The following is a 25,752-nucleotide window of genomic DNA, read 5'->3' as shown; positions in this document are numbered from 1 at the left end:
CCCCTAGATTCAAAGCTCCATATAAATTCATGAATTTAAAATTCTCGGTCCGCCATATTGGATTTGCCGTTTTTAATTTTAAAAATCCTACATCAGATTCGTAATCAGCGACCTCGAAAACCCCTAGATACCAAGTTCCATGAAAATCCATCTAATTTTAAATTTTCGTCCGCCGTATTGGATCCGCCATTTTGAATTTTAAAAATCTGACATTAGATTCATAATCAGCGACCTCGAAAACCTCTACATACTAAGTTTCATAAAAATCCATCAAAATTTAAATTTTTCTATCCGCCATATTGGATTTACCATTTTAAAATTTCAAAATCTGACATCAGATTCGTAATCAGCGACCCCGAAAACCCCTAGATATCATTTTGTAATTAAATATATTAACCCTATTTGAAGATAGGTTTTTTTATTCTTTATGGTACAGCATATGTACCGCTGGACGTTAAAGGGTTAAGTTTAATTTTATTTTTTCTAAAATGTAGAGAAATAATGAAAAAATTTTTACGAAGCTGGGATCGAACTCGGATACCTTGGGCTTGAAGCACTGCGCCTTAAGCACTTCAGCCGTTCAAGACAGATATGAACCTCTACAAAGTTAACGATCTCACTTGTCAATGAAATGAATTTAACTTAGAAAAATTCTAATGAATTTTACATTCATGAATTTCTGAGTTCAAGTTGAACTTAGAAAATAATATTTTCTATTTATGGAAATTTTTCTATTTTCAAATGTTGAATGAAAAAGACGTCTTTTAGACATCTTAAAGACATCTAATGGCCAAGACATAGAACATGTATAGGACGTCTTTAAGACGTCTTAAAGACGTCCGCAAAAAGATATCTTTAGCACGTCTTTTGAACAAGTGTGCCCACTAGGTAGGTACCTTAATAACTGAATTTCTATATCGAATTGTGTTAAAAAATTTGTTTTCTTTTGCTTAAATGAATTTTGCATATTATAATCTTTATATATTTTAGTATTCGTCTATCTGAAAATAACTAAAATTAAAACTACTTTATAATATATTTGATGACGGTTACTAAAGCTTAAGGTTGACGAAGATTAAAGCATGTCCATTATCTATAGTATTTTTTTAATTAATTTATTTAAATGTAATGTAATGTTAAATTTTTAACCTTTCTTCTTTGATTGAAATTATTCCTCTCAAATTGAAACAAATTTATACTAGAAAGAAGATTTTTAAGTTGTTTTTTGTTTTTCTGAACGCAGCTTCAAACTGTTTAAAAAGTGACATTAAATGGAAAATATAAAAGAGGAAAATCCTCTCAATTAGAAATGAAAACTTTAGTGCCCATATATAAGAGGAAAAAATGCTGCAAAAGAAGAGGAATAGTATAAAATTGAAATTATTCTTTTCTATGTAGAGGAGAACGGGGCGAGGCAGTCAAGACGGCACATTTTGGTTTGCGAGGCAGTTATTATAATAGGTTTTTTCAATTTTAATATCGCGTTAGAAAGCTTGTCTTTTTGGCTAAAAAATCGCCATAGAACATTTTGACGTAGGTTGCACTTAAAAATGTCTACAACCCTTTTCCCAAAGGACCACATTTTGGTATATTTGAAAAAACGTGGGGTGAGGCGGCCATTATTTTAATAGTTAGAAAAACATAACTTAAAGTTAAAATTAATGAAACATAATAAGGTAGTTGTCCTTAACTTACTTTTATTTTGTTAGTAAACTTCAAAAATTTACATTTGAATAATATTATAATAATAACATTAATTAAATTCAATTTAACATTTTAACCCTTTAACGCCGGGACGGACACTTTTTTTGAATCATTTTCAACGTTAATTATTTTGGTTATTAGACATGTAGAAAATTTTCGGAATAACATTTTCTGACGTATTTTTTATCGCTCTTTCAGAATCTGTCATCAAAATTGGAAAAAATAAAAATTCCTAAAAGTTATGGCCATTTTTTTGGAAAAAAATCCAAATTCTTGACATTTTTGATTTAACAATGATTTTTTTTTCATGTTAGCAGTAACCAGAAAAATTCTTCATCATAAAATATCGCGTCCACAATATCCAAGCTTCAAAGTTATGGACCATACATTTAAAAATTTCAAGATGGCAGATCCAAAATGGCGACAAAAGAATTTTTTTTCCCCAAAATTGACACCCTGTGGACTTTTTTTTTAATTCTCCTTTTATCTTCAAGACAAATAGTACTTGAATGTTTTTTGGGTCGCTGATTACGAATATGATGTCAGTTTTCAAGAATTCAAAATGGCGGATCCAATATGGCGGACGAAATTCTAAAAAATTATCAAATTCACTTGAAACTTGTTACTCAGGGGTTTTTGGGGTCGCTGATTACGAATATGATGCCAGTTTTTAAAAATTCAAAATGGCGGATCCAATATGGCGGATGAATTTCTTAAAAATTATCAAATTTACTTGAAACTTGTTACTCGGGGGTTTTTGGGGTCGCTGATTACGAATATGATGTCAGTTTTCAAAAATTCAAAATGGCGGATCCAATATGGCGGACGAATTTCTAAAAAATCATCAGATTCACTTGAAACTTGTTACTCGGGGGTTTTTGGGGTCGCTGAAAACGAATATGAAGCCGGTTTTCAAAAATTCAATATTCCGAATTTAATATGGTAGTGAAAATTTCAGAGAAAGATTAGATTGTGTTAAAAGTTTATACGTTCTTTAGAGAAACCATGTCTTTCTGGTGTTGTCAATAAAGTAAGAAACAATATGTGACCGCGTCCGAGAACAGGGACATTATGAACAAACTCAACTTTTTTTAAGTGAAAATATTTTATTTGTTTAAAGGATTGAAATTACTTTTTTAACCCAGGATTACATGCATTTTAAGGACCTTAAAGTGTAAGACACTGTCAAAATAAAAAAATCGATTTTTTGGCCATAAGGTCCCTTTTCTCAGATGGGGTCACATATACTTTCTAAAGGAAATGCAATTCAATGATGTTGTAAAACAACTGACTGCAAAGACTAACTAATAGACAATTCATTTAGCTAAATGAATGAAGTAAGAAATTATCCGCCAATTTGAATTATTGAAATCTGACTTAAAATTCGGTATCAGCGACCCCAAAAACCCCCGAGTAACAAGTTTCAAGTGAATCTGATGATTTTTTAGAAATTCGTCCGCCATATTGGATCCGTCATTTTGAATTTTTGAAAACTGACTTTATATTCGTTTTCAGCGACCCCAAAAACCCCCGAGTAACAAGTTTCAAGTGAATCTGATGATTTTTTAGAAATTCGTCCGCCATATTGGATCCGCCATTTTGAATTTTTAAAAACTGACATCATATTCGTAATCAGCGACCCCAAAAACCCCCGAGTAACAAGTTTCAAGTGAATTTGATAATTTTTTAGAAATTCATCCGCCATATTGGATCCGTCATTTTGAATTTTTGAAAACTGACTTTATATTCGTTTTCAGCGACCCCAAAAACCCCCGAGTAACAAGTTTCAAGTGAATCTGATAATTTTTTAGAAATTCGTCCGCCATATTGGATCCGCCATTTTGAATTTTTAAAAACTGACATCATATTCGTAATCAGCGACCCCAAAAAACCCCGAGTAACAAGTTTCAAGTGAATTTGATAATTTTTTAGAAATTCATCCGCCATATTGGATCCGCCATTTTGAATTTTTAAAAACTGGTATCATATTCGTAATCAGCGACCCCAAAAACCCCTGAGTAACAAGTTTCAAGTGAATTTGATAATTTTTTAGAATTTCGTCCGCCATATTGGATCCGCCATTTTGAATTTTTGAAAACTGACATCATATTCGTAATCAGCGACCCAAAAAACATTCAAGTACTATTTGTCTTGAAGATAAAAGGAGAATTAAAAAAAAAGTCCACAGGGTGGCAATTTTGGGGAAAAAAAATTCTTTTGTCGCCATTTTGGATCTGCCATCTTGAAATTTTTAAATGTATGGTCCATAACTTTGAAGCTTGGATATTGTGGACGCGATATTTTATGATAAAGAATTTTTCTGGTTACTGCTAACATGAAAAAAAAATCATTTTTGAATCAAAAATGTCAAAAATTTGGATTTTTTTCCAAAAAAAATGGCCATAACTTTTAGGAATTTTTATTTTTTCCAATTTTGATGACAGATTCTGAAAGAGCGATAAAAAATACAACAGAAAATGTTATTCCGAAAATTTTCTACATGTCTAATAACAAAAATAATTAACGTTGAAAATGATTCAAAAAAAGTGTCCGTCCCGGCGTTAAAGGGTTAAGGAAATATAAATTTGTTATTCTTAAAAAATGGTTTATAAAATTCAATTTTAAGTTTAAAATGTAGTGGAGTAGAAAAAAAAGAGAATACATTTAGAAGAACCAATAAAATCAACACAAAAAGACGAAAAATTTAGTGTTGGCTGCCGAACCCCACGAGTACTTTTTTAAGAAATTCTGCATTGAAAATCACTTTACAAGAATTTCATTCGTGTAACTCTATTAAATAAAATCACCAAAATAACTCTTAGAAAAGTTACATCCAAAAAGTCTGTTTTCATAAATGATACTGTCACTGCTAAACTGCTGCAGCAATAATTCCCATCTGTTATCAACTAAAGTAAACTACCATAAGCAGTCTACATTATCAATAGTGCACGATTTGAAAAAAATATGCAGAAATAAGAAGCAATTGTCTGCCTCGCCCCGTTCTCCTCTACTGTTTATTTATTGTCTTTTTGAAATTAATGAACGTGCTTAACAATATTTAATAGTGGATCTGATGTAAATTCTTAATTATAAAAAGTGTGGTGCAAGACGCCCCACCTGTGGGTCGTCTTGCATTTAATAGTTTCTTTATAAGTTAATGAATGGGGCTATGTATTTACTGTCCATCGCTTTTGTTAATGGTAAATCTCTCAGTACCCAGGAGAATTACAATACATTATACTTTATTTTCAGTTTCTTTTCATAGAACTAACTACGGTAATAATTCTTTGATTGGTAGGATTATAGTAGTGAGCCGAACCTAGTTGCAAATGAATTAGATTTATTCGATAGTAATGCAAGTAGATTCAAGTTTTGCTCTGAAAAGAATTGTACTTAATACAAAATTGTAAACAGCTTCCTAGCTTTTTAATGATAGGTTAAGCCAATAATTAAGGGCTTTTATGTAATTAACAACTTAGATTGTTAAAGTACTTTTGTACAAAAGGATACCATCTATTGTAAATAAATAATCTTTGCCAGTAAATAATCCGAAGTTTGCAATTAAATCTTTAATACATTTTTAAGAAAGTTTGGTGCTGTGTGGGTAGCATTTAATGCTGGTCAATATGTTTAATAACCAGACTCTGAGTGATCGATTTAATCAATATTATACATTATTATAATATATTATTCTGTCACAATACTTTCTCAATGAGGAAGTAGTATTTGTATATTGTAATTTATAAGTATTTCAGTTTCCCATAGCATATAAACTTACTGCAACATAGACACAATTACTGCAAGTTTCACAATATTGAGGCAATTTTATTGTTGCTGCAAGTTTAGATGCTATGGGGGTTAGTGTAAGTAAAATTATAAGAAATTCTATTTTAAATGTTTTAGACTTGGTATTGATTTTTGGCATCACCGTTTCTCAATCTTCAAGTTTTAAACAGTGTGACAGACAAACACCAATGCCTATTAATATTAGAATTAGCGGTTGCGGGGAATACATCTGTAAATTCTATAGTGGACAGAATATTTCTGTGGAAGTAGATTTTATTAATAGTAAGTAATAAGTAATATTTTCTTTTTAATTTTATAAGCCTTTTTAATTCAATCATTATACGATGTGTATAATGTATAATTGGTGTTAGTAGTTGGGCCGACATTTTATTTTAAAGCCCAGTCTTTAGCTGACAAACAATTTTAAGTCTCTTAAACTATGTTTCTCGGAGTTTTACTTGGTTTTGCCAACATTTGGCCCAAAGTTGCCACCATACTTAGATTTTAATTGTCAATTCTGATAAATGTGGGGTCTATCAAATAAAAATTTTGTTGCATGTTGGTTCTGTCAAATGACAATTTTGCGAAATGTCGGGTTTGTCAAGTGACAATTCTGTTATATGAGTGGTCTGTTAAATAACAATTCTGTTCCATAACTTTTAAGCTTATTGACAATACTTTTGGATAACAATTCTGTGAAATGCATTACGTTTAAATCTCAGATGAATGCAATTCTTTTATAAATGTTATTATAAAATAATGTCTATCACAAGTTTTGAAAAATTTCGTGATAAAGTACAAGTGACATAATAATCTGCCTATCTACACCTTACTGAAAACATCCATTAAAAATCCCACAACCCACGTAAGAATCTATGTGAAAGCACATGTGAATTTGGGACACGATTTTAAGTGGGAATTCATGTGGGAATTTGTTTTTGTGTTTAGGACGTTTCGGACTTCACTTATTGCTATTATATGGATAGAAATTATATTAGCTACTCCAGATACTTTATATGAAATCCTATGTGAAATCCTAAACGTGTTCCTACATATGTAGAAATTTACATAACTTTCTACGCTCATATATATAGGGCATTCCAGGCCAAATCGGAAGTTATTTTGCTTTTGCATCTCAAATTTTTTTAAACATTTATTTTCTTTTAGTACTCTTTGAAATAAGCTACCTTGATTTTTTTCAAATTTTTCATAAAGCGGTTCAGGAGATACAGATTTTTGAAAAATGACGTTTTTTACGTAAATTGCTTCCTCATAAAGGAAGCTTTGTATTAGCAAAATTTTGGATTGTCATTTTTTGACATATTTATAAATATTTTTTTATTATGCCTAATACTTTAGTACTTTATATATGCACAGGAACTCCCCGTATAAATGTTCTAAATAAATAAAAAAAAATTTCGACGTATTTTGACCTCCGAAGTCCAAAAAACGGATTTTAAAAATTTGTCCCGATGTGTGTGTGTGTGTGTACTAACATTACATTTGCCTCAATATCTCAGAACGAGAAAGAGCTAAAGGCCTCAATTTTTTTAAATTGTAGGTCTCCCCGGGTGACATAAAATGAGAGTATTTTCAGCCCGATTAATGAAGTTTAACTATTTTTTTTTGCATTTTTCATTTTGTAAAAAAACGTTTTTTGGACATAACTTAAAAAAATGTTAGGACACTTATAAATGTTTTTCTTTAGTTTTGTAGAGTTTTTTCACACGCATCTTTTGAGCCCTAATTGAACATTTTTCGTTCATATTAACCAGAAATATTAAACTTTAAAAAATCAAAAATTTTAGAAAATAAGACTTTTTTGAAAATTTTGTTGAAAAATGTAAAAGTTTAGTTTTGTTTTTTATTTATTTTGTAGAGTCTTTTCAGACGCATCTTTTCATCCCCAATTGAACATTTTTCGTCCATATTATCCGGAGATATTAAACTTTTAAAAATCTAAAATTTTGAAAAATAAGACTTTTATAAATTTTTTTTTAAATTATGTAAAAGTAACTTCAAAAAATTATTACCAACTTGAAGAGCACTAAAAAACGCTTCGATTGACCTATTTTTGAACCTTATTCGGGTAGAAATTATGAAATTATTGGTATTTGAAAAATCAAAAATTGTGGAAGCAAAGTGTTCATGAAATGAACACCAAAATTATAAAAATGTACAACTTGGCAGCGGTTTTTTTGTTTTAAATGCTTATAACTCGGTCAAAAATTGATCAAATTGGACGTTATTATAATGAAAAGTTTTGTTTTCACGCGTTGTTTTTAATAAAAATATTTTTAAAAAAATTTAAAATAATTTACGATAAGATTTTAAAATTTTTCAAATAAAATTTCATTTTTAACAATGTATGTATCGATCAATTTTTTTTTTAATTTTTTGTAATAATATTTTTGTAATAATTTTTAAGCCTTGTCCGATCGTGGGCAAACAATGGGATCTATTTATTTTAAAATTTTTAATTTTTATATACACAGTGAAAACGGTAGGCCTAACTTGTCATTTGACCAAATCACAATTTTACACAAAAAGAAGGTTAAGTTTGGAGAGACTCAGTCTGAAAACACATTTGCTGTAAAAAATTTGTGTGATTTTGTCAAATGGCAAGTCAGTCATTGGCCACCACTGCGTATATAAAAATTAAAAAATTTTAAATAAATAGATCCCATCGTTTGCCCACGATCGGACAAGGCTTAAAAATTGTTAATTTAGTGCTAGTTTCTTACAAAAAATTTTGAAAAAAATTAATTAATACATACATTTTTAAAAATGAAATTTTATTGGAAAAATTTCAAAATCTTATCGTAAATTAATTTTAATTTTTTAAAAATATTTTTATTAAAAACTACGCGTAAAAACAAAACTTTTCATTATAATAACGTCTAATTTGATTAATTTTTGACAGAGTTATAAGCATTTAAAACAAAAATTTACGTAAAAACTTTATTTTTCAAAAATCTGTACCTCCTGAACCACTTTATGAAAAAATTAAAAAAAAATCAAGGTAGCTTATTTCAAAGAGTACTAAAAGAAAATAAATGTTTAAAAAAAACTTGAGATGCAAAAGCAAAATAATTTCCGATTTGGCCTGGAATGCTCCATATATACAAAACACAAATTCGCACATGAATTCAAAATTCAAATCGTGTTCCAAATTCACAGGTGCTATTATATAGGATCCCATGTGGATTCTTACGTGAATTATGAGATTTTTAATGGGCTTTTATAAAAGAACCCACGTAGGTTCTCATCCCTATTAAAAATCCCCATATGGGAAACCACATGGAAACCTGGAACCTGTAGCAGAGAGGACGTGTTTCAAATGATCGTTTTTTTTACTTTTTTGATGACTTGTAACACTAATACTATTTATTATTTAATTTTTTATTAAATAATTTTTAATCCTTTGAAAATTTCTTCATTGGTTTTTTAATAAAATACTATGTGATATCTCATTAAATCCTAGGTGAAATCTTGCATGAAATCCTATGTCAATTCCCAAATAAAATCCTATGTGAAATCCCTTGTAAAATTCCAAGTGGATTCCCATGTAGGGATATTCAATAAGGCGGATAATGTTTTTCACATGGGATTTGGTTTAGGATTTGACATGGGAAAATAATTATAAATAAATGATACTGTTTTTCACTTGGGGATTGACTTGGGAAAATAATTATAAATGAATGATACTGTTTTTCACATGGGATTCGGTTAAGGATTTGACTGGGAAAAACATGTGGGATTTGATATGGTTTTATGCATAGATGAACTGTTCAAATTTCCCATGTCTATTCCTAACTAAAATCCTGTCTCAATTTCCCATATGGTTTGACATGGGAAACCACATGGTAAACCACGTGTTTTCCTTCATGGAAGTAGGGTTTTACATGGTTTTTGACATAGGATCCCATGTGGTTTCCCATGTGGTTTCCCATATGGGGATTTTCAATAGGGATGTGAGCATTTGCAGTAGGGCGCTTACGAGCAAAATGTAAGCGTTTGAAAAATTTTTAGATGACCTTTGAAGACGTACCTTTTGTTGTATAATGTGCAGACGAGAACAAAAATTATAATTTCGCAAATTAAAGTGCTAAAAACAGCAAAAAACAAAAATTAAAAAAAATATATCTGTCCGCGTTCTTGAGAAAAATATAAGCGTTTGTATAATTTTCAATTACCTTCCTAGACGTATTATTTGTCGTAAAATGTGTAGCCGAAGTAATAATTATAATTTTTGGATTCTTATCTTACATTTCATTTATTTCAACTAATAATTCTTCTTATTTACCAACATTGTTTACAATATGACTAGAAAGAAGCAACTTTCTTCTGCGTTTCATGCCAGTCGACCCCCCCGCAAAAATGAAGGAAAATAAAATAAAAAAATGTTAAAATACATATCCTTATCGAGAATCAAAAAGCGTAACTTGAGTTTTTTGTACCATCTGTTGTCATCTGAACCCTTGAAATGCGCGATAAGGCGTCAGCGTTTGTGTTAGAAATTCCTTTCTTATAAATAATTTCATAATCATATTTTGTAACTACTATATAGCTTCCTTTAAAATTAGTAAAACAGATTTTATCTCTCTTGTCTGCACTAGATTGCGGATAAAGTATTTTAGGCCCTAAGTTTAAAATACATTGTTCTAAGTCAATTTTAAATTTTTGATCGTAAAGTAAATTTATTCCAATTAAACCGTTTTTTCTAAATGCATTTTTATCTTTTGTAACTTGAAAAACTGATTTTTTACCGTAATGCTTTAAACAAATAGAATATTCGAATGTTATGGAATTGTTTCCGATTTTCCTGATGCTAATTTATCAAATTTTAAAGCCACAATAGGTGTGTCGTGTCTTCTTCGTTCTCTTGGGATCGCTGGAAGGTCGTGCTTAGCGGGTTCTCCGATAAAGAAAATTCTTTGCTTAGCTGCACTCGGAGTGGTGGTTTGGTGTTGATTGATCGTAGTTGAAAAATTTGAGTTTTCTCTTGACGTAGTGGTAAACCTTTTAATTTTCCCCTACAAACATCCTCTGTATGTCCTTAATTTTTGCAATGGTTGCATTTTTCTAAATTTCTTGGTTCGCTAAATCTTGGTTTTCGTACTAGGTTTTCATTTCTTGGGTTTCTGGTAAAGTTGTCAATTCTTCTTTTATCTTTCATATTCATGTTAATTTCTAAGGCAATATTAAAACATTCATTCAGCGTTTTCGGTTCCTGAGGGCGGATTCTAATTTCAAATTCTTCACGTATATTTCTTAAGAATGTGCTAACACTTACACTTGTTTCTATTTCCTGTCTTACGAATGTTTCTTGAGGTGTTATATCATACTATCTATAGACTGCCTGATTTTATCCTGACATTGCATAAATCTTGAGGTGAATGACTCTAAACCTTCATTTTTGCCCATTATACATAAATGAAAAAAATCGGCAAAGGTTTTAACTGCATCTGCTCTAATTGTATTTGCTGCTCTTCCTACTAATTTTTGTGTAATTATTGCATGTAGTAATGTTAGTCTTTCATTTCTTTTCGTTTTTCTTTTAGATAATCTTATTAGATGAATGAAATTTTCTAAACCGCTTCCGTTAAATTCTGATATTAATTTTATGCTTTTCCCAAAATCATATTCTGTAACTTTTTCTAATTCTTCGTGATCGCTGTTTAATTCATTTTCATTTAAGGGTCAACCTTTTTCTCTACTAACTGGTTGTTCCATAGTTACTAATCTTGTTTCGAATCTTTCCATTTTTGCAAGAATATTTTGCAAATGGTCATTTAAAGCACTTGATGTTTCTGGCATGATGTTCAGAATATTGTCTAATTTCAGTCTGTCAGTCAATGATATTGAAGGGGATGAACTGTCTGTGTCTCTGTAGATCTGAATAACTCTGGATACCTCTTTGTAGATCTGGATCACTCTGGATCTCTACTTTTTCTTTATTTTCTCGTTCACTTTAGATAATCACTTTGTTTATCTGGAACTAGCTCTGGGTTCTGGATACTCAAAATCCGGATGAACTTCAAAAATTTTTTGCATATCCTAGCGCTGCCACCAACTATTTTGTCGCCGTAAGAAACAACTAATATTATTTTTTATGAGTTGGTTATTCAACTGAGAGCCAACTTCACTTTATTTATTTAACAAGTAAATGTACAAAAAACTTGGAGTTAATTAATTCTTCCAGTTCTTCACTGACCCTTATTTGAGGACTGTGAACTCGTCCCCACTCTTTACAATACACACTCATACTTCATACTGTCGACATTACATTAGAAAAGATTTATTCATTTTTACATTATAAAATATAATAATAGACACATATTATCCCTTTGGTCGTCGATGTCGTGTATACACGACATGGTACGGCTGGGCTTAAACTGTCGATGTCGTGTATAGACGCAAGTAGATTTTTGGCTAGAAAAACCGACAGATTTGTCCCAAAATAGTTATTCGGAGATTTTGGGGATCGCTGATTACAAATCCGATGTCAGTTTTTAAAAATTTTAAATGGTAAATCTAATATGGCGGACGACATTTTTAAAAAATCATCGAATTCATTTGAAATTAGTTATTTGGGGCGGATAATTTTTCCAAAAAATGTCGTAAAATCTTTAATTACTTCAAAATAAATAACAAACCATTTCGAGTATCAAATTGCATACACATATTATCAGTTTTCAAAATATCTTTCACCATTTTGAAACCGTTTTTTAAAGTTTTACGACTCAGAGATCAAAATCAGAACTGAAAGCACAACAAATTGTGACTAACGAAATTCAGAAAAACCTAGTAACCTTTCACAATTACTGGTTTTCATATCGGGTCATATATAACCTGCGACATCAACAAACGCCGAGTAAGAAGGTTCAAGTGAATCTGATGAATTTTTAAGAATGTCATCCGCCATATTAGTAATTGTAAGCGTAAGAATGAGTTAGAGAAGAAACAATATTCTAATCCTTCTTTAACTTATTCTTCCGCTTACGATTACGGTTCCGGTTAAAGTTTCTATTCAGCGTTGGCCATAATTAGCGACCCCCAAAATCTCCGAGTAACCATTTCACAAGCCTACAAAAAAAATTTACGTTGTCTGAGATCGAGAAGTCATTTCCCGCAGTATTTGGTGTACTGAATTAGAATTTTAAGAAAAGTGGGGGTAAATTCCCAAAAATCATGTTTTTCGCAGTTTTTGAACATTTCTACCGGGTAAATTATGACGTCTTAGAGACTTGTCATAATTAAATCCTGAACCCTGTACTTTAAGAAGATAAAGCGATATTGCTAACAACAAACTAAATTAGCTGTCAAAAATGATTTTTTAACAGTTGTCAACCATAAAAATTGATTGACACTGTCCGTACATAAAACTATTCTGAAAAATAATAAAAATTTGTTACTCAGGGTATTTCGGGGTCGCTGATTACGAATATGTTGTCAAATTTACAAAATTGAAAATGACGGATCCAATATGTCGGACTACTTGTTAAAAATCGGTTCAAATTGCCTGAAACTCGTTACTCGAGGGTTGTCGGGATCGTTGATTATAAATCTAACTACAGATTTTTTATTTTGACATCATATTTGTAATGAGCGACTCCGAAAACCCCAGAGTAATAAATTCTAAGCAAATCCAATCATTTTTAAAAATAGTTTTGGGACAAATCTGTCGGTTTTTAGCCAAAAATCTGCTTGCGTCTATTCAGGACATCGATAGTTTGAGTCCAGCTGTACCATATCGTGTTTACACGACATCGAACGTCAAAGGGTTAATATGTGTCTATTATTATATTTTCTAAAGTAAAAAACAATAAATCTTATTTTAAAATAAAAATGATTCCTAATATATGCTGTACTTATTGATTTATATGTTGATTTTTTAATAATTTAAATAAAAATCTTATTTCTATGATATCTTAAAAAAAGGATTAGATCAGATTTTCAAGCATTTCGAAGAGATCCCCACAATTTCTTTTTAGCTACATATCATGCAAACTTTTTTCTGTATATAATAACACCGTGGGGAGCACCCTGGACAAGAAATCGCAGTTGAGTTTCATATTTCACAAATCTTTCGCGTCGGGCAAGAATATCGGCAGCGTTCCGATACTACAATTTTGATTCTGCCTTAACGAAGAGCAGATTCAACTCCTCATAGTGAACATGTTGTTCGCGTCAATCACGATAGATTATAAAAGGAATTCTAGACTATTTTCGTGAATTACACAGCCCCAAAAAGAAAAAGTGTCATGTACTTTTGACCGGAATACCCTAGCCCTATGTATTTTGACGCGCTGAACACGAATCCGAAGTCCGTTTTGCTCCATCATTATTTTCTGCTTTCGGACGACGTATTCTGCTCACATGGGATCGCACCCTAATACTTTTCTATCTTTGGTGCTAGAAAAATTATCAACTACATCATCAAAATTTATTTGTCGAATGAATGAAAACCGAATTTTATGAGTGTAAGAGAGATAGTGGGATATTACTATCCTTTTACCATTCATTAAATTCTGCTTTCGATTTTACGCTTTCTGCTAACATGGGGCTCACCCTAAAATTTGGTTCATACTAAATTTTTTTCTAAACCTAGAACGACCGGGTTCCCCAAGAGTCCGGGCCTGTTTCTCTATTATATTCTCGATCATTATTATTTTACTATCGTCGTACTTTATTTTTTATTGTTATTTTCTACAACATTATTGTTAATTATAATTTCTAATTACTTTATTATTTTGTATTATTTTATTATAATACAGGGTAATGTCACCTTAAGTGGACAAACTGAGCTTTTAATAGTTATCTGACAGCGGATATTGAAATTGTCTTAGTTTAATTAAGTGATAATTTTGACTAAAAAAAAAATTGTGGTGGCTGCCATAAAAAGTTGCATGTCACCGTGAGTGGACCACTGTTTATAACCATAAGTGGACTGCCTCTTTTTTATATTTTTAATGTCAGTTTACCATTTTTATGGAAATAAATTGACAATGAATTGGTTTGAAACTATGTTTTATGTTCTTTATTCATTTTTTTGTGATATTGATGTGATATGTGCCAAAATTATTAAAAATGGTTTCACTTGTAAGAATTGCGACACATACATGGTCTGAAGATGCATAAGCATAAATTTTGTTTCAATATATCAGAAATATTAAATACATAACAGAATTTAGAATAACTTTTACAATTTTTTAGGAGTGGTTTACTCAAGGTTACACTTTTTTCATTCCTTAAAAATTAGCTTTTTTTTAAAAGTCAATTGTTATCTCCAAATAAAAAAATTCAAAGCTATTATGGTATAAACACTTATCTAGGGATCTAAACTAAAGCTTGGAATAGAAACCTCCGATTAATTTTCATTCATAAAGAATTTTTCAGAAAAAAAGCTTAGGCGGTCCACTCAAGGTGACATTACCCTACATTTCTTTTGAAAGTTTAATTTTCGTCTCGTTATTGACTATAGACCTCTTCTCTAAATCACAGAAACCACGTTAAACTTGGTAGATAGCGCTTCACGTCATTTACTATGGATAATTAATTACCAATTTAATTAACATTCAAGGAGAACCGTACTCCATCCGACCAGCGAATTCCGAGGACAAAAAAGCATATCATTACAAAACTATTGTCGAGTGTTATTAGTAACAAATTTAACATATTTTTCTTTTATTTCAAAAATGTACAGGTTAGTTTTAATAGTAGAAAAACTGGATTTTAAACTTTGTAGAGCGCTTAGAGAGTCCGAAAAACAAGATGATACCTTACTCCCTTCAGTAAATATAGATATTTCATTGCTCTCATGTATAGAATCATTTAATCTATTATTTGGATGAGATAAACTGCTAAGATCATTACTAACACTGGTGTCAACTGGAATTATTGTTTTTAATATTATATGGATACTCAGGTGCCACGCGGCGTCATCCCTCGTTAGGACATTCCATGTGTCCCACCGGATTTCATCCTAATCTTTCGGTGTGGCGAACGTAACTTAAAAGGAACTGACTAATTCCAATCTCAAAAATACAACGTTGAGGTGTTACCCTCACTCTCCATTTCCCTTTCCACAAGAATATGCAAACAGAAATCACAAAGGGCAGCGACCCTTTTTGGCGCCAGGGTGTCATGAACCCATCGTTCAGGTCAAAATAAAATCAAACAATTAAACGAAAACTCCAATATAACAAAAAACTTTTTAATCATTAACCTAAAGTTTTAGCAAAAAATCTTATTTCATACATTAAAAACTAAATTATTTACTATTTATCATAAAATTTTCTACATCGATATACATTTTCCATAATACATTTTGATAAATGAGGCGTTCTCTGACAAAAAAGCCACCTTAAAAAAGTTTTTTTTGTCAATGAAATATTTTAAAGTATACATAAAAACAAGTACGTATAGTAGGTTTTTAGGTCTGTTTAATGTGTGGTTGCCATTTTGTCAGGGACTTAGTTTTTTTGCAGTACAATTTTCAAATGGAAATATCTTTTTTCCATATCAATGGATTTAAACGTTGTAGAAACGTTTTTCGTAGAGAATTTTCCAAACTTCCGAATAAAATTACTGACTATTTAAAAAATGTAGTTTTGTTAAAAAAATTTTTTTCTTTTTAATTTCCTCCTTTCTTTCCCCCTTCAAATTTTTTCAAAAATACCCTAGAATATTCCTTATTTTATCAACTTTCTTTCTATGCAAGTTTCATTTTTGGACATTGAAATGAGTACAAGCGACATATGATTATGCAACGCGGTGCACCTCATCAATTGTAACTATTATTTTCACCATATTATTTTTTATCATTTTCACCATAAAGTTGTGCAGTGACATGTCATTTAGGAATTTTTGAGTAGAATACATTTTTGGAACATGTGAAATCAGATTTTCAAAATGTCAGATCTAATATGGCGGACGATTTATTAAATTTTACGACTAATTAAGTTTAAATCCGTTGATATGGGAAAAAGATATTTCCATTTGAAAATTATACTGCTAAAAAATTAAGCCCCTGACAACATGGCAACCACGTATTAAACAGTCATAAAAACCTACTATACATACTTGTTTTATGTACACTGAAAAACTGTTGGTAGAGCTGTTCGCCCAATGCGGTGAACTGCTGCGTTAAAAAGAAACGCACAGCTCACTTTATTTTTGGGCGAGTTACTCTCCTTTTTGGGCGAGCAACTCTTCTTTTTGATAGAGCTGCTGTCCTTTTTGTCAAGCAGCCGCTCGCCAACGCCATTGGTAGTCAAGTTTAGGAGAGCAACTCGCCTAATTTTGATAGAGCTGTGAGTTTAAAGTTAAGTAGCGCTGCACAACAGTCAATAGCGGAACTGCTCTACCAACAGTTTTTCAGTGTATACTTTAACATATTTCATTGACAAAAAAAATTTTTTTTAAGGTGGAGTTTCTGTCAGAGAACGCCTTAAATATTACGTCGTAAATTACATTAAATATTACATCGTCTGCAAACTGATAGACTACAACGCTTTTTATTTAAGTCATGAACGATACAAGACACATAAATCAGATACAATAGTGGGCTTAGTACGCCACCCTGAGGAACCTTCTTAAAAACTATTCTTATCTCATCTAGGGTATGTGCTGTAAAAATATGTCTTTCACGTGAAATAAAACTAATAAAAGAAATCAATTCTAACGAGCAATACATTGAAACCAGCTTAGACAGCAGACTATCGATATTGAAATTATCGAAAGCTCGTTTCACATCAAGGAATGCTGTCAATGCTGTTTTTTTAATAAAAGCTTCATCAATCTTTAAAGTTAAATTTGCCAGGTTGTCTATACAGGATCTATCCTTTTGAAAACCGTTTTGCGATTTAGAAATTAAGCTCGCGTTTTATATTAATAACTTTATTTAACAATATGTTTACAATACTGTCTTTCAGCTTTAGTAAAAAAATAAAATTTAAATAATTTAATTATAAAAATATTATAAAAACTAAGTGTCACTAAAACTTTTCGGCCCTGAATTTGATGGCACTCACACTGTCACAACTTTAACCGATATAATTAATCCCTTTTACGCTTACCTGAATATTTTCCGCCGTAGAAAGATTTGCCTTTACACTAATTTAGTGTTATCAAAATTGGTTAAAAAATGGCAAAGAAGAAAGTTGATTGAAAGAAATATGGTTAACAAACTTAAAATTGATTGTTACGAGGCTATATGTATAAGAAGTTTAATGAACTGGATAAGTGCGAATTAGATTCGCACTAAAAGTGCGGGTTCCGTACACCAATATTAAGTTAATTTGATATACAAACATAAATGTAAAAGAAATATGTATAAGCTTGTATAGTCAGGTCTCGAAACTGTGACATTGCCTAAAATCCCTAGTAAAAAAAATCACGTGTCGATTTGGAAAAGTTTTTACACCAGTATTTACATGTGTAATTCATGTGTAATTACACGAGGAAAAGTTATTGCACATGAAAAAACTTTTCTTCTTGTATTTACACGTGCATTACACATGTATTTACATGTGTAATTTACACATGTATCAGCCTGCAGAAAGGTGACGGCGAGGTGACGGTCCTTGGGCCCAACAAGCGTGGCTTGAAGCTTGCTGTTGTAGGAACGAGCTTGGAGGAAGCTACAAGACTTGAAAAGTTGGGACGCATAAAGGTGGGATTCCTGTCGTGCCCAATCAGAAAGAGTTGTATGGCCGTCAGGTGCAACTCATGTAGAAATTAAGATTGGAGTTTGATGGGGTTCTAGTCAGAAGTCCCTATCTGTAGTGGGGAATTGATTAGGGAAAATAGTTGGAACCCAACTACTTTCATAACGGTCGTCAGATCGGGTACTAGTCTAGAATTTCTAGTCGGGAACTAGCAAGTAAAACTAGCTGCTACCCCACAAGTGTAAAATAAACGGATCCTTTTAGAGATTTGTTATTAGTAGGGGAGAGTCTCCAGTTGTGAGACGGGTTTCATTTTTGACCCGTAAATTGTAAACGGGTAAACAAAATTGTAAATAAAATACACCGTTCGAAAGGTACACTGAAAAAATGTCGAGTACCGTGCAATCCCAATCGTCGGAAAGTGGGGGAACTATAGTTTGGATGTGCTACGTTCTCAATTCGGGAAATCTACGTTCCCATGTCGGTGGCGCTGAACACCCAAGATTTGAGACTCAAAACCTTGGGACTGCAATAACCGCATCTTGGGCGTTCAGCACGCCCAAGTTGGAAATGCAGCTCCTCCAAACTAAAGTCGTATCGCATTCGTACATTTTCGGTCTACTTAGAACGGCACGTCACCCAAGATTTTTTCCGTGTAAGAGAAATACGCAACTTTCATTAAAAGAAAGTGTAGTGTTTCGATGAACTCAAAAAATTTTACGATACATTTTCCGAGCACATCGCTTTTGTCAAAAAAAAAATGTCTCCAGTTGTGAGACACTCATTAAAAATTGCTAAAATTTAATAAGTTAGACATAAAACGTTATGTTTAGTAGAAATAATTAAATATATTAATAATATATATTATTATATACTAAATAATAATATTTATTCGCCAAAATATGACTACCAAATAAACACAATTAAATAGCTTCAACAAGAGCATTAAAATTGATTTCTTCTGAATCAATTGACTTTTTTCCACTTGACATGCCCAAAAATACTAGAAAAAAAATAAAAACAACATTTAAATAGTATGCCTGCAAAGTCGTATTTTTTATGCTGCCCAGATGGGTGTTGACACCGTCTCACAACTGGTGATATGCTGTGTCTCACACCCAGAAATTGGCGCTATTTTGAAAAAGGAAAATTAAATTATTTTCAACCGTAGATTGAAACAATGCAATATTGCATCACAAAATATAAGGAAAACACTAAAAGAAAATGCATTACATTTACCTTTTCCAATTAATTAATTTGGAAAAAAAGTACTTTGCATTTATGGAAAAAACGCTTTTTAGTAGATTATCACACACAGTGTTGGTATTTAACAAAAACAGTTTATATATCCGCTTCGACGTACACGAAAAAGTTGGCTCATATAAAAAGAAATGTTTTTATATAAACCAATCGGCTTTTTAATATTGCATGTTAAAAAAAATTGACTGTCTCACAACTGGAGACTCTTCCCTATTAATTATAACTATATGTATATTAAAATTATATTAGTTTTAATTATATCTCGTGTAGAAAATTTGTTCGCTTGCTTGTATACCTATCCTATTATTAACCTAACACTCACGCTCGACACACTGCATTACCTACGCGATACCACACGCATTCCGAACCGCTCTTATATACTAACTTTTCACTTTTTTCTGCGCTTGTGAGAATCGTTATAAATTAATATTCTATATTAATTAATCATTTTTTGACAAAATTTCATCTTTCATTATTACCTACTATTTACGTGTACTTAGGGTCAATTTTTAAATTAACAAAACATGCCATAATTTAATTAAAAAATCAGAACAAAAAGATTTAAAAAACACTAAAAAATAATCTAATTCCGATTCCGGGCATCTTTGACTAGAATATAGCAAGGGTCTAATCAGTGATTTCTAATCTGAATTACCTTTCTAGATTTTATGCGTAATCTAGCTAGATATTTCTAGTCCGAATTTCCTCACAAGAATCTAAACAGGTTCTAGTCAGATTTTTCCAAACTAGATTTTCTAGCGTGATTCTAATGAGAATCCAAGATTTGATAGGGACGCGTAGGGAAATTTCTACATGGGAATAGGTGCTTGGGATACGGCCACATAGGAAGAGGTTGTATGGCGGTAGACAGATCGGCTGCGTGCTTTAGGTGCGGTGAGGCCGGTAATAAGTCTGCGTCTTGTAAAAGAAGCCCAACCTGCTTCTTATTCAAAGAAAAGCATAGTGACAAGGTTGATGTAAACCATGTCGCAGATAGTGGTGCATGCGGAGTCTTTAAATCTGCCTTTGAGGAGGCCAAGAAGACTCTCACTAGGTCCAAGAATAAATAGTGCGGAAGCAGAACGGCACGGAAAGGTCGCGTGAGCGACATAATGGGACCTTCACTCACGAAGTTCGAAGCCAATAGGTGGTTCTGTGGATTGAAGAATGGTCCAGATAAAGGCGGGAGTGGTTTTTAGTGAGTTGACCAGAACAAGAGCGGTCATCCCCACATAACCTAGTGGTTATGAAAAAAAACCTACACATGTAATTACACGTGATTATTTTTAATAGGGATTAACCGTACTTTAGAGACTTGACTGTATATATAATATAGTAAGCAATAAATAGAGAAACAATTTGTTTGAAATTTGTTTCTCTACTTATTGCTTTTAAATTTAGACATTGTACAATATATATTTATTTTTGTGTATTAAATAAGATTAATATTTTCGTTCGGAACCCGCGATTTCATTGCGAGTACAACTCGCGCCTATCCGATTTAATAATAATTCGATATGTGTTGATTGAAATTAATAAGATTATTATTTTCAGATAAATGGACAAGTGCTATTAAACCAACTGTAAAAATTGCTATTAATAAAATGAATATAAAATATTCATTACATTCTGGGAATAATTGCAATTCTTTAAAAGTCGGAAAATGTCCTTTGAAAATTGGAGAATTTGTAACGTATGCTACGAAAGTGAATGTACCAAAAAATATTATTACTCCGATTAGACCTACTTTAAAAGTCGCACTTTGGAGAAGCAATGGAGAAAAAATATTCTGTTTTATCTTACAATCTGTAGTATTAAAAAGTTCTTAAAATAGTTACTATTAAAAACATGACAATGAGGATAAACAATAAGTTTTTGTATTTGCATGTAATATTTTATAACAGCGACAAAGTCTTCTTAAATAGAGTATAAACTAAATCAACATAAATATGTAATAATTACATATATGTTATATAAGAGTATGTAACATTTTCAGTCACAAGAATGCAGCATATGTTACATATAGGGAAGACCAAAGTAAAGTTGGTCACACGGTAAATTCGGTCACGTGAAGTAGGGTAAAGACGCGGTCACTCAGTTTAAAATTGAGAACAAAATACTTTCACGTATTATTTTTCAACAATAATGAAATTTATAACTTGTTAAATCCAAAATTGTAACCATATTTCACTTTCTCTTAATAAATTATAACATTATATAAATCCATAGTTGTAATTTATGAAACCTATATTTATTATTTATTAAATCAATATTTATTGTTTATAAAACTCATAATTTATCAATAATAAATCATACTTAAGACGGGAATAAGGCGAATTTTAATATTTAAGAAATAAAACTCCCAGCAAACACGTTATATAAGTATTCTATAACAGTGAGGTCACAGTGTTATAGAACATTTGTTCCTCACTAGTTATAGATCTGTGATATAACCTGATTGTAACAGAGTTCTAGAACATAGTTACAAGTTAGTTACAGAATAGTTCTGTATTATGCTTATGTCATAGTTCTATCACAATGTGATGTAAGAGTTACATAACTTTAATGTCACAAATTTTCTGTAACTGTTGTTCCAACCTTGTTCTATAACTGTGTAGGAATATTGTTGTGTAACTGGTCTAAACATCTGTTGCAATGCAGTTCTGTAATATACTTGCAATTACAATTAAGAACATTTCTGTAAATACATTTCTGGAAATATGTGCGAACAATGTTAAACTCTTCTAATATTATATATATATATATATATATATATATATATATATATATATATATATATATATATATATATATATATATATATATATATATATATATATATATAATTACAAATTTAGTGTAGCTCATAATTTTTAATATAATATAATATAATTCATAATAATTTATAAAAAATACCTATATAGTAATTATTGACAACAAATTGCTTTCTTATTTCTTTATACTACTATTAGTAGCATTTTTTACTCTATCTTTAAATTTTCTTCATTTTTATTATTCTTCTGGTGACTATTTAAACAATATTGTTTGTGATATAACAGAAGATAAGGAATCATTGAATAGAATGGGTCAGGATTAACAAATCACAAAGAATTCTTGGAATTATATTAACTTTTATAATTGACAAATAAATTACGTTGTCTTTCTTCAAAAAAAGACGAAGAAGAATAACAATCAAACTATTTAACGACGATAGTAATAATAATTATAATACAATGACACTAAGAAGGAATCGACGCACTGAACACTTTCACTGTTGAAAGAAGACTGACCCCTCCATATCAGCTCCTGCCCTTTTAGGAAAATTGTGGAAGAATCTATGAAGCATCAAAATACAAAAATTATCTCAAGGACAACCAAAGAGAAATCGTCCATAAAGATAAACAAACAGTAAAGTAAAGTTTCACAGAAACAGTAAAGTACATTTAATACTAAACAAATATTATTATGTATAAAAGTCTCATAAATGTTTTAATGGTGCATGTAATGTAATCGAGGGGGTACTTACTTGTGTATTAGCGTGTACGCTCCTCCCGTATTACTCACGTAATAGAGTGTAATAGAGCATTATTACGTCAGTGTAATACCACATAATATAGAGGTAATATTCTGTAATAATTAGTAATACCCTGTAATAGTTCTGTAATACCCTATAATACTAGATAATACGCGTAATAGCAAGAAAATTTAGTGTATTAGAGTGTATTACACCATTTTAACCAGTAACCAGTAAACTTCATTCCATGAGCCTCCGCGGCGCAGTTGGTAGAGCGTTTGATTTCTAATCCACTCCCAGCTGCGTCTTGCGTTCGAGACTTGGTGATTGTAATTATTTAAATAAATAGAAAAACAAATTTTCTTCGACATGTATAAACATTCCGGGTATGTATGACATGCGAGAACAGCGTGGAATATTATTTTTATTCTAATTTAAATATTTTTTAATGACAGGTATGAGTAATAGATATTTGTAACTGTTCTAGAACTGTGACAAGTATCTTTGTCACCATGTTACAGATCTGTTACTTAACTGTGACATCCCTCTGACTACGATATTTTGCGTACCCAGTGAGTCACCTGTGAGTCACGAGTTACAGAACAAGTTCTTCAATTATTTGTCACAGTTCTGTAACAGATCTGTAACAGTGTTTGCTGGGCTGTTCCGTTTCGAAAAATCAAGTGACCGAAATTACCCTGGAAAATTGGGATTTTAAAATTTGGTATATATATTAATTAAAAATTATGTATAAGTAAAACTAAAAAAGGTAAATCAAAAACTCTTTTTTATTTTGATAGTAGAAATCATAAGCTTTCGAATGATATAATATATAAATTAACTTGGATTTAGAGTATAATTTTCTAGATTTTTATCTATCTGACCAAAAGTGACCGGATTTACCCCGGTCTCTTCTATATGTTATAAGAAGTGTTAGCGTTGAATTTAATAACAATTATAACAAATGATATATACCTAAGTAATCTGTAACAGCGATATAAGACAGATTCATGTTTTATTCATTTTTACAACAACATTATGTATCGAATATGTAATCAAACTAAATCACATTACAGATAGAACTGGCATTGATAGCGACCATTAGTGATTCACAATTGACTTTTTTAAATTCAATATTTTTTTATAATTCAATAGGTTAAACATAATTAGCAGAAGTATTATATGAAATTATATTATTAATTATTACTTCCTCTTAGAGGAAGTATTGTAATACCTAGGCAAAATTTTTCGAGTTCGATTTTTTATATATCTTTATGTTATTTGACCACAGGAGTTCAAAAATGACATGTTTTAAAAATGTCATTCCGTATGTGTGTGTAAACTGTTACATCAAAACTGAAACCTTTTTAAATATACCTAACATTCCTCGTTTTAAATTGGTTTCAGAAATTGAATCTAATTTGGGATGAGGATATGTCAATGAGCTTACTAAATGTTGTGAGAGAATATTTATTTAAAACCAACCAAGTAAGAAAAGAATTGACAGTAGTACAAAAATACAATGAGTAGAAAAATCTTACTTTTGGAATAACGATTATTGCAGGTGTTAAAAAACTGGTGATTGTTATCTCGATTTCCGAACTGAAGTGGTTATTAGAAGTAGACACAAAGGAGCCTGTGGTTGGTGTCCTTAATGGTTGTATATTAGCCTTGTTGTTTACACTAATGGGATTTAGTGTATTGTATTGTTGGGGATTTTACTCTTCTTGCAGACTGTCGCCTCCAAAGCAAATCTTGATGTTTAGAAATTAGAAATACTGTTTCAATATTTGATTTTGAAACTTGAAAACAATTTAATTCTTCTTGGGTTATCACTTATTGCTCGTAGTTAAATAAGTGAATTTACTAATTGTTGTACCGAACTTGGTCTCAAAATATACTTGGGGATGTAGTTTAGTTAACTTCTAAACTGTATACTGGGATTGCACTTAAGTTGACTTCGATGTGTTATGGCTGATGTTCAGAAAAATACTCTCTTTCAAAGATGTTATTAGGTTGATTTCCAAAAAAACTCTCTTTCAAAGATGTTATTAGGTTGATTTCCAAAAAAATACTCTCTGCTCTATCGAAGATGCTACCCCTTTTTATATCAAATTTCTAATGCAAGGTGGTTCACGAATATTACACGTGCCGAAATGCTACATGTGCAGGTAGGTGCAGCGATACGTCACCGGACTAATATCAATAGGGTTTTCTTCATTCGCCATGTATTTGGATAGGTCTCACTGGACTTGATTCTGGTATGTGTCGTTTCTCTCTCTTTCAGAGTGCATTCTTCTTTCCTTATGTGTGGTCTAGATTGCAGAAGGTTGTCAAATTGATGCGTAATCGTTATTCCTTTTACATTATTTAAAATATAACTTCTCTTTCTTGGATTTGTTATAACTTATCAATTTGTTGGAAATACATAGAAAATATATAATAACAAATATCATATTCATAGAAAATGTACTGAATACAATGTAATAATATATGACATACACATACACATACACACGTGAATATTATAGAAAATACATAGTTCAATCAAGAATATTAATAAGAAAATACATAGTTGAATCAAGAATATTAAATAAGAAGTTACGGACGTAACAAAACATAAAATTTTCATAAATATCTCGAAATCATGAAGAGCTTTTGATTTGAATTTTTTTTAAATTGTAGATCTCACCTGCGGACATAAAATGAGAGTACTTTGAGATAGATTAATAAAGTTTAACTAAATTTCTTTTGGAGTTTTAATTTTGCAAAAAAACGTTTTTTGCCCATAACTTTGAAAAAATGTTAGGGCAC

General features: G+C 31.0%; 1 protein-coding gene across 1 annotated transcript; it reads left to right on the top strand.

Annotated features, from left to right (window-relative positions):
- Positions 1 to 5,566: 5,566 nt before the first annotated feature.
- LOC122497633 lies at positions 5,567 to 24,704 on the top strand. The gene is made up of 4 exons (XM_043604871.1): positions 5,567 to 5,772; positions 20,979 to 21,215; positions 24,503 to 24,579; positions 24,672 to 24,704. Exons 1-4 carry the CDS (start codon positions 5,679 to 5,681, stop codon positions 24,702 to 24,704), a joined length of 441 nt encoding a protein of 146 aa, XP_043460806.1. The 5' UTR covers positions 5,567 to 5,678.
- Positions 24,705 to 25,752: the final 1,048 nt, after the last annotated feature.

This window comes from Leptopilina heterotoma, unplaced genomic scaffold, assembly GCF_015476425.1.
Source record: "Leptopilina heterotoma isolate Lh14 unplaced genomic scaffold, ASM1547642v1 Lhet_135, whole genome shotgun sequence".
NCBI classification, from domain to species: Eukaryota; Metazoa; Arthropoda; class Insecta; order Hymenoptera; family Figitidae; genus Leptopilina; species Leptopilina heterotoma.
The sequence above is the reverse complement of the archived record's forward strand: the minus strand, read 5'-3'. Positions and strand labels throughout refer to the sequence as shown.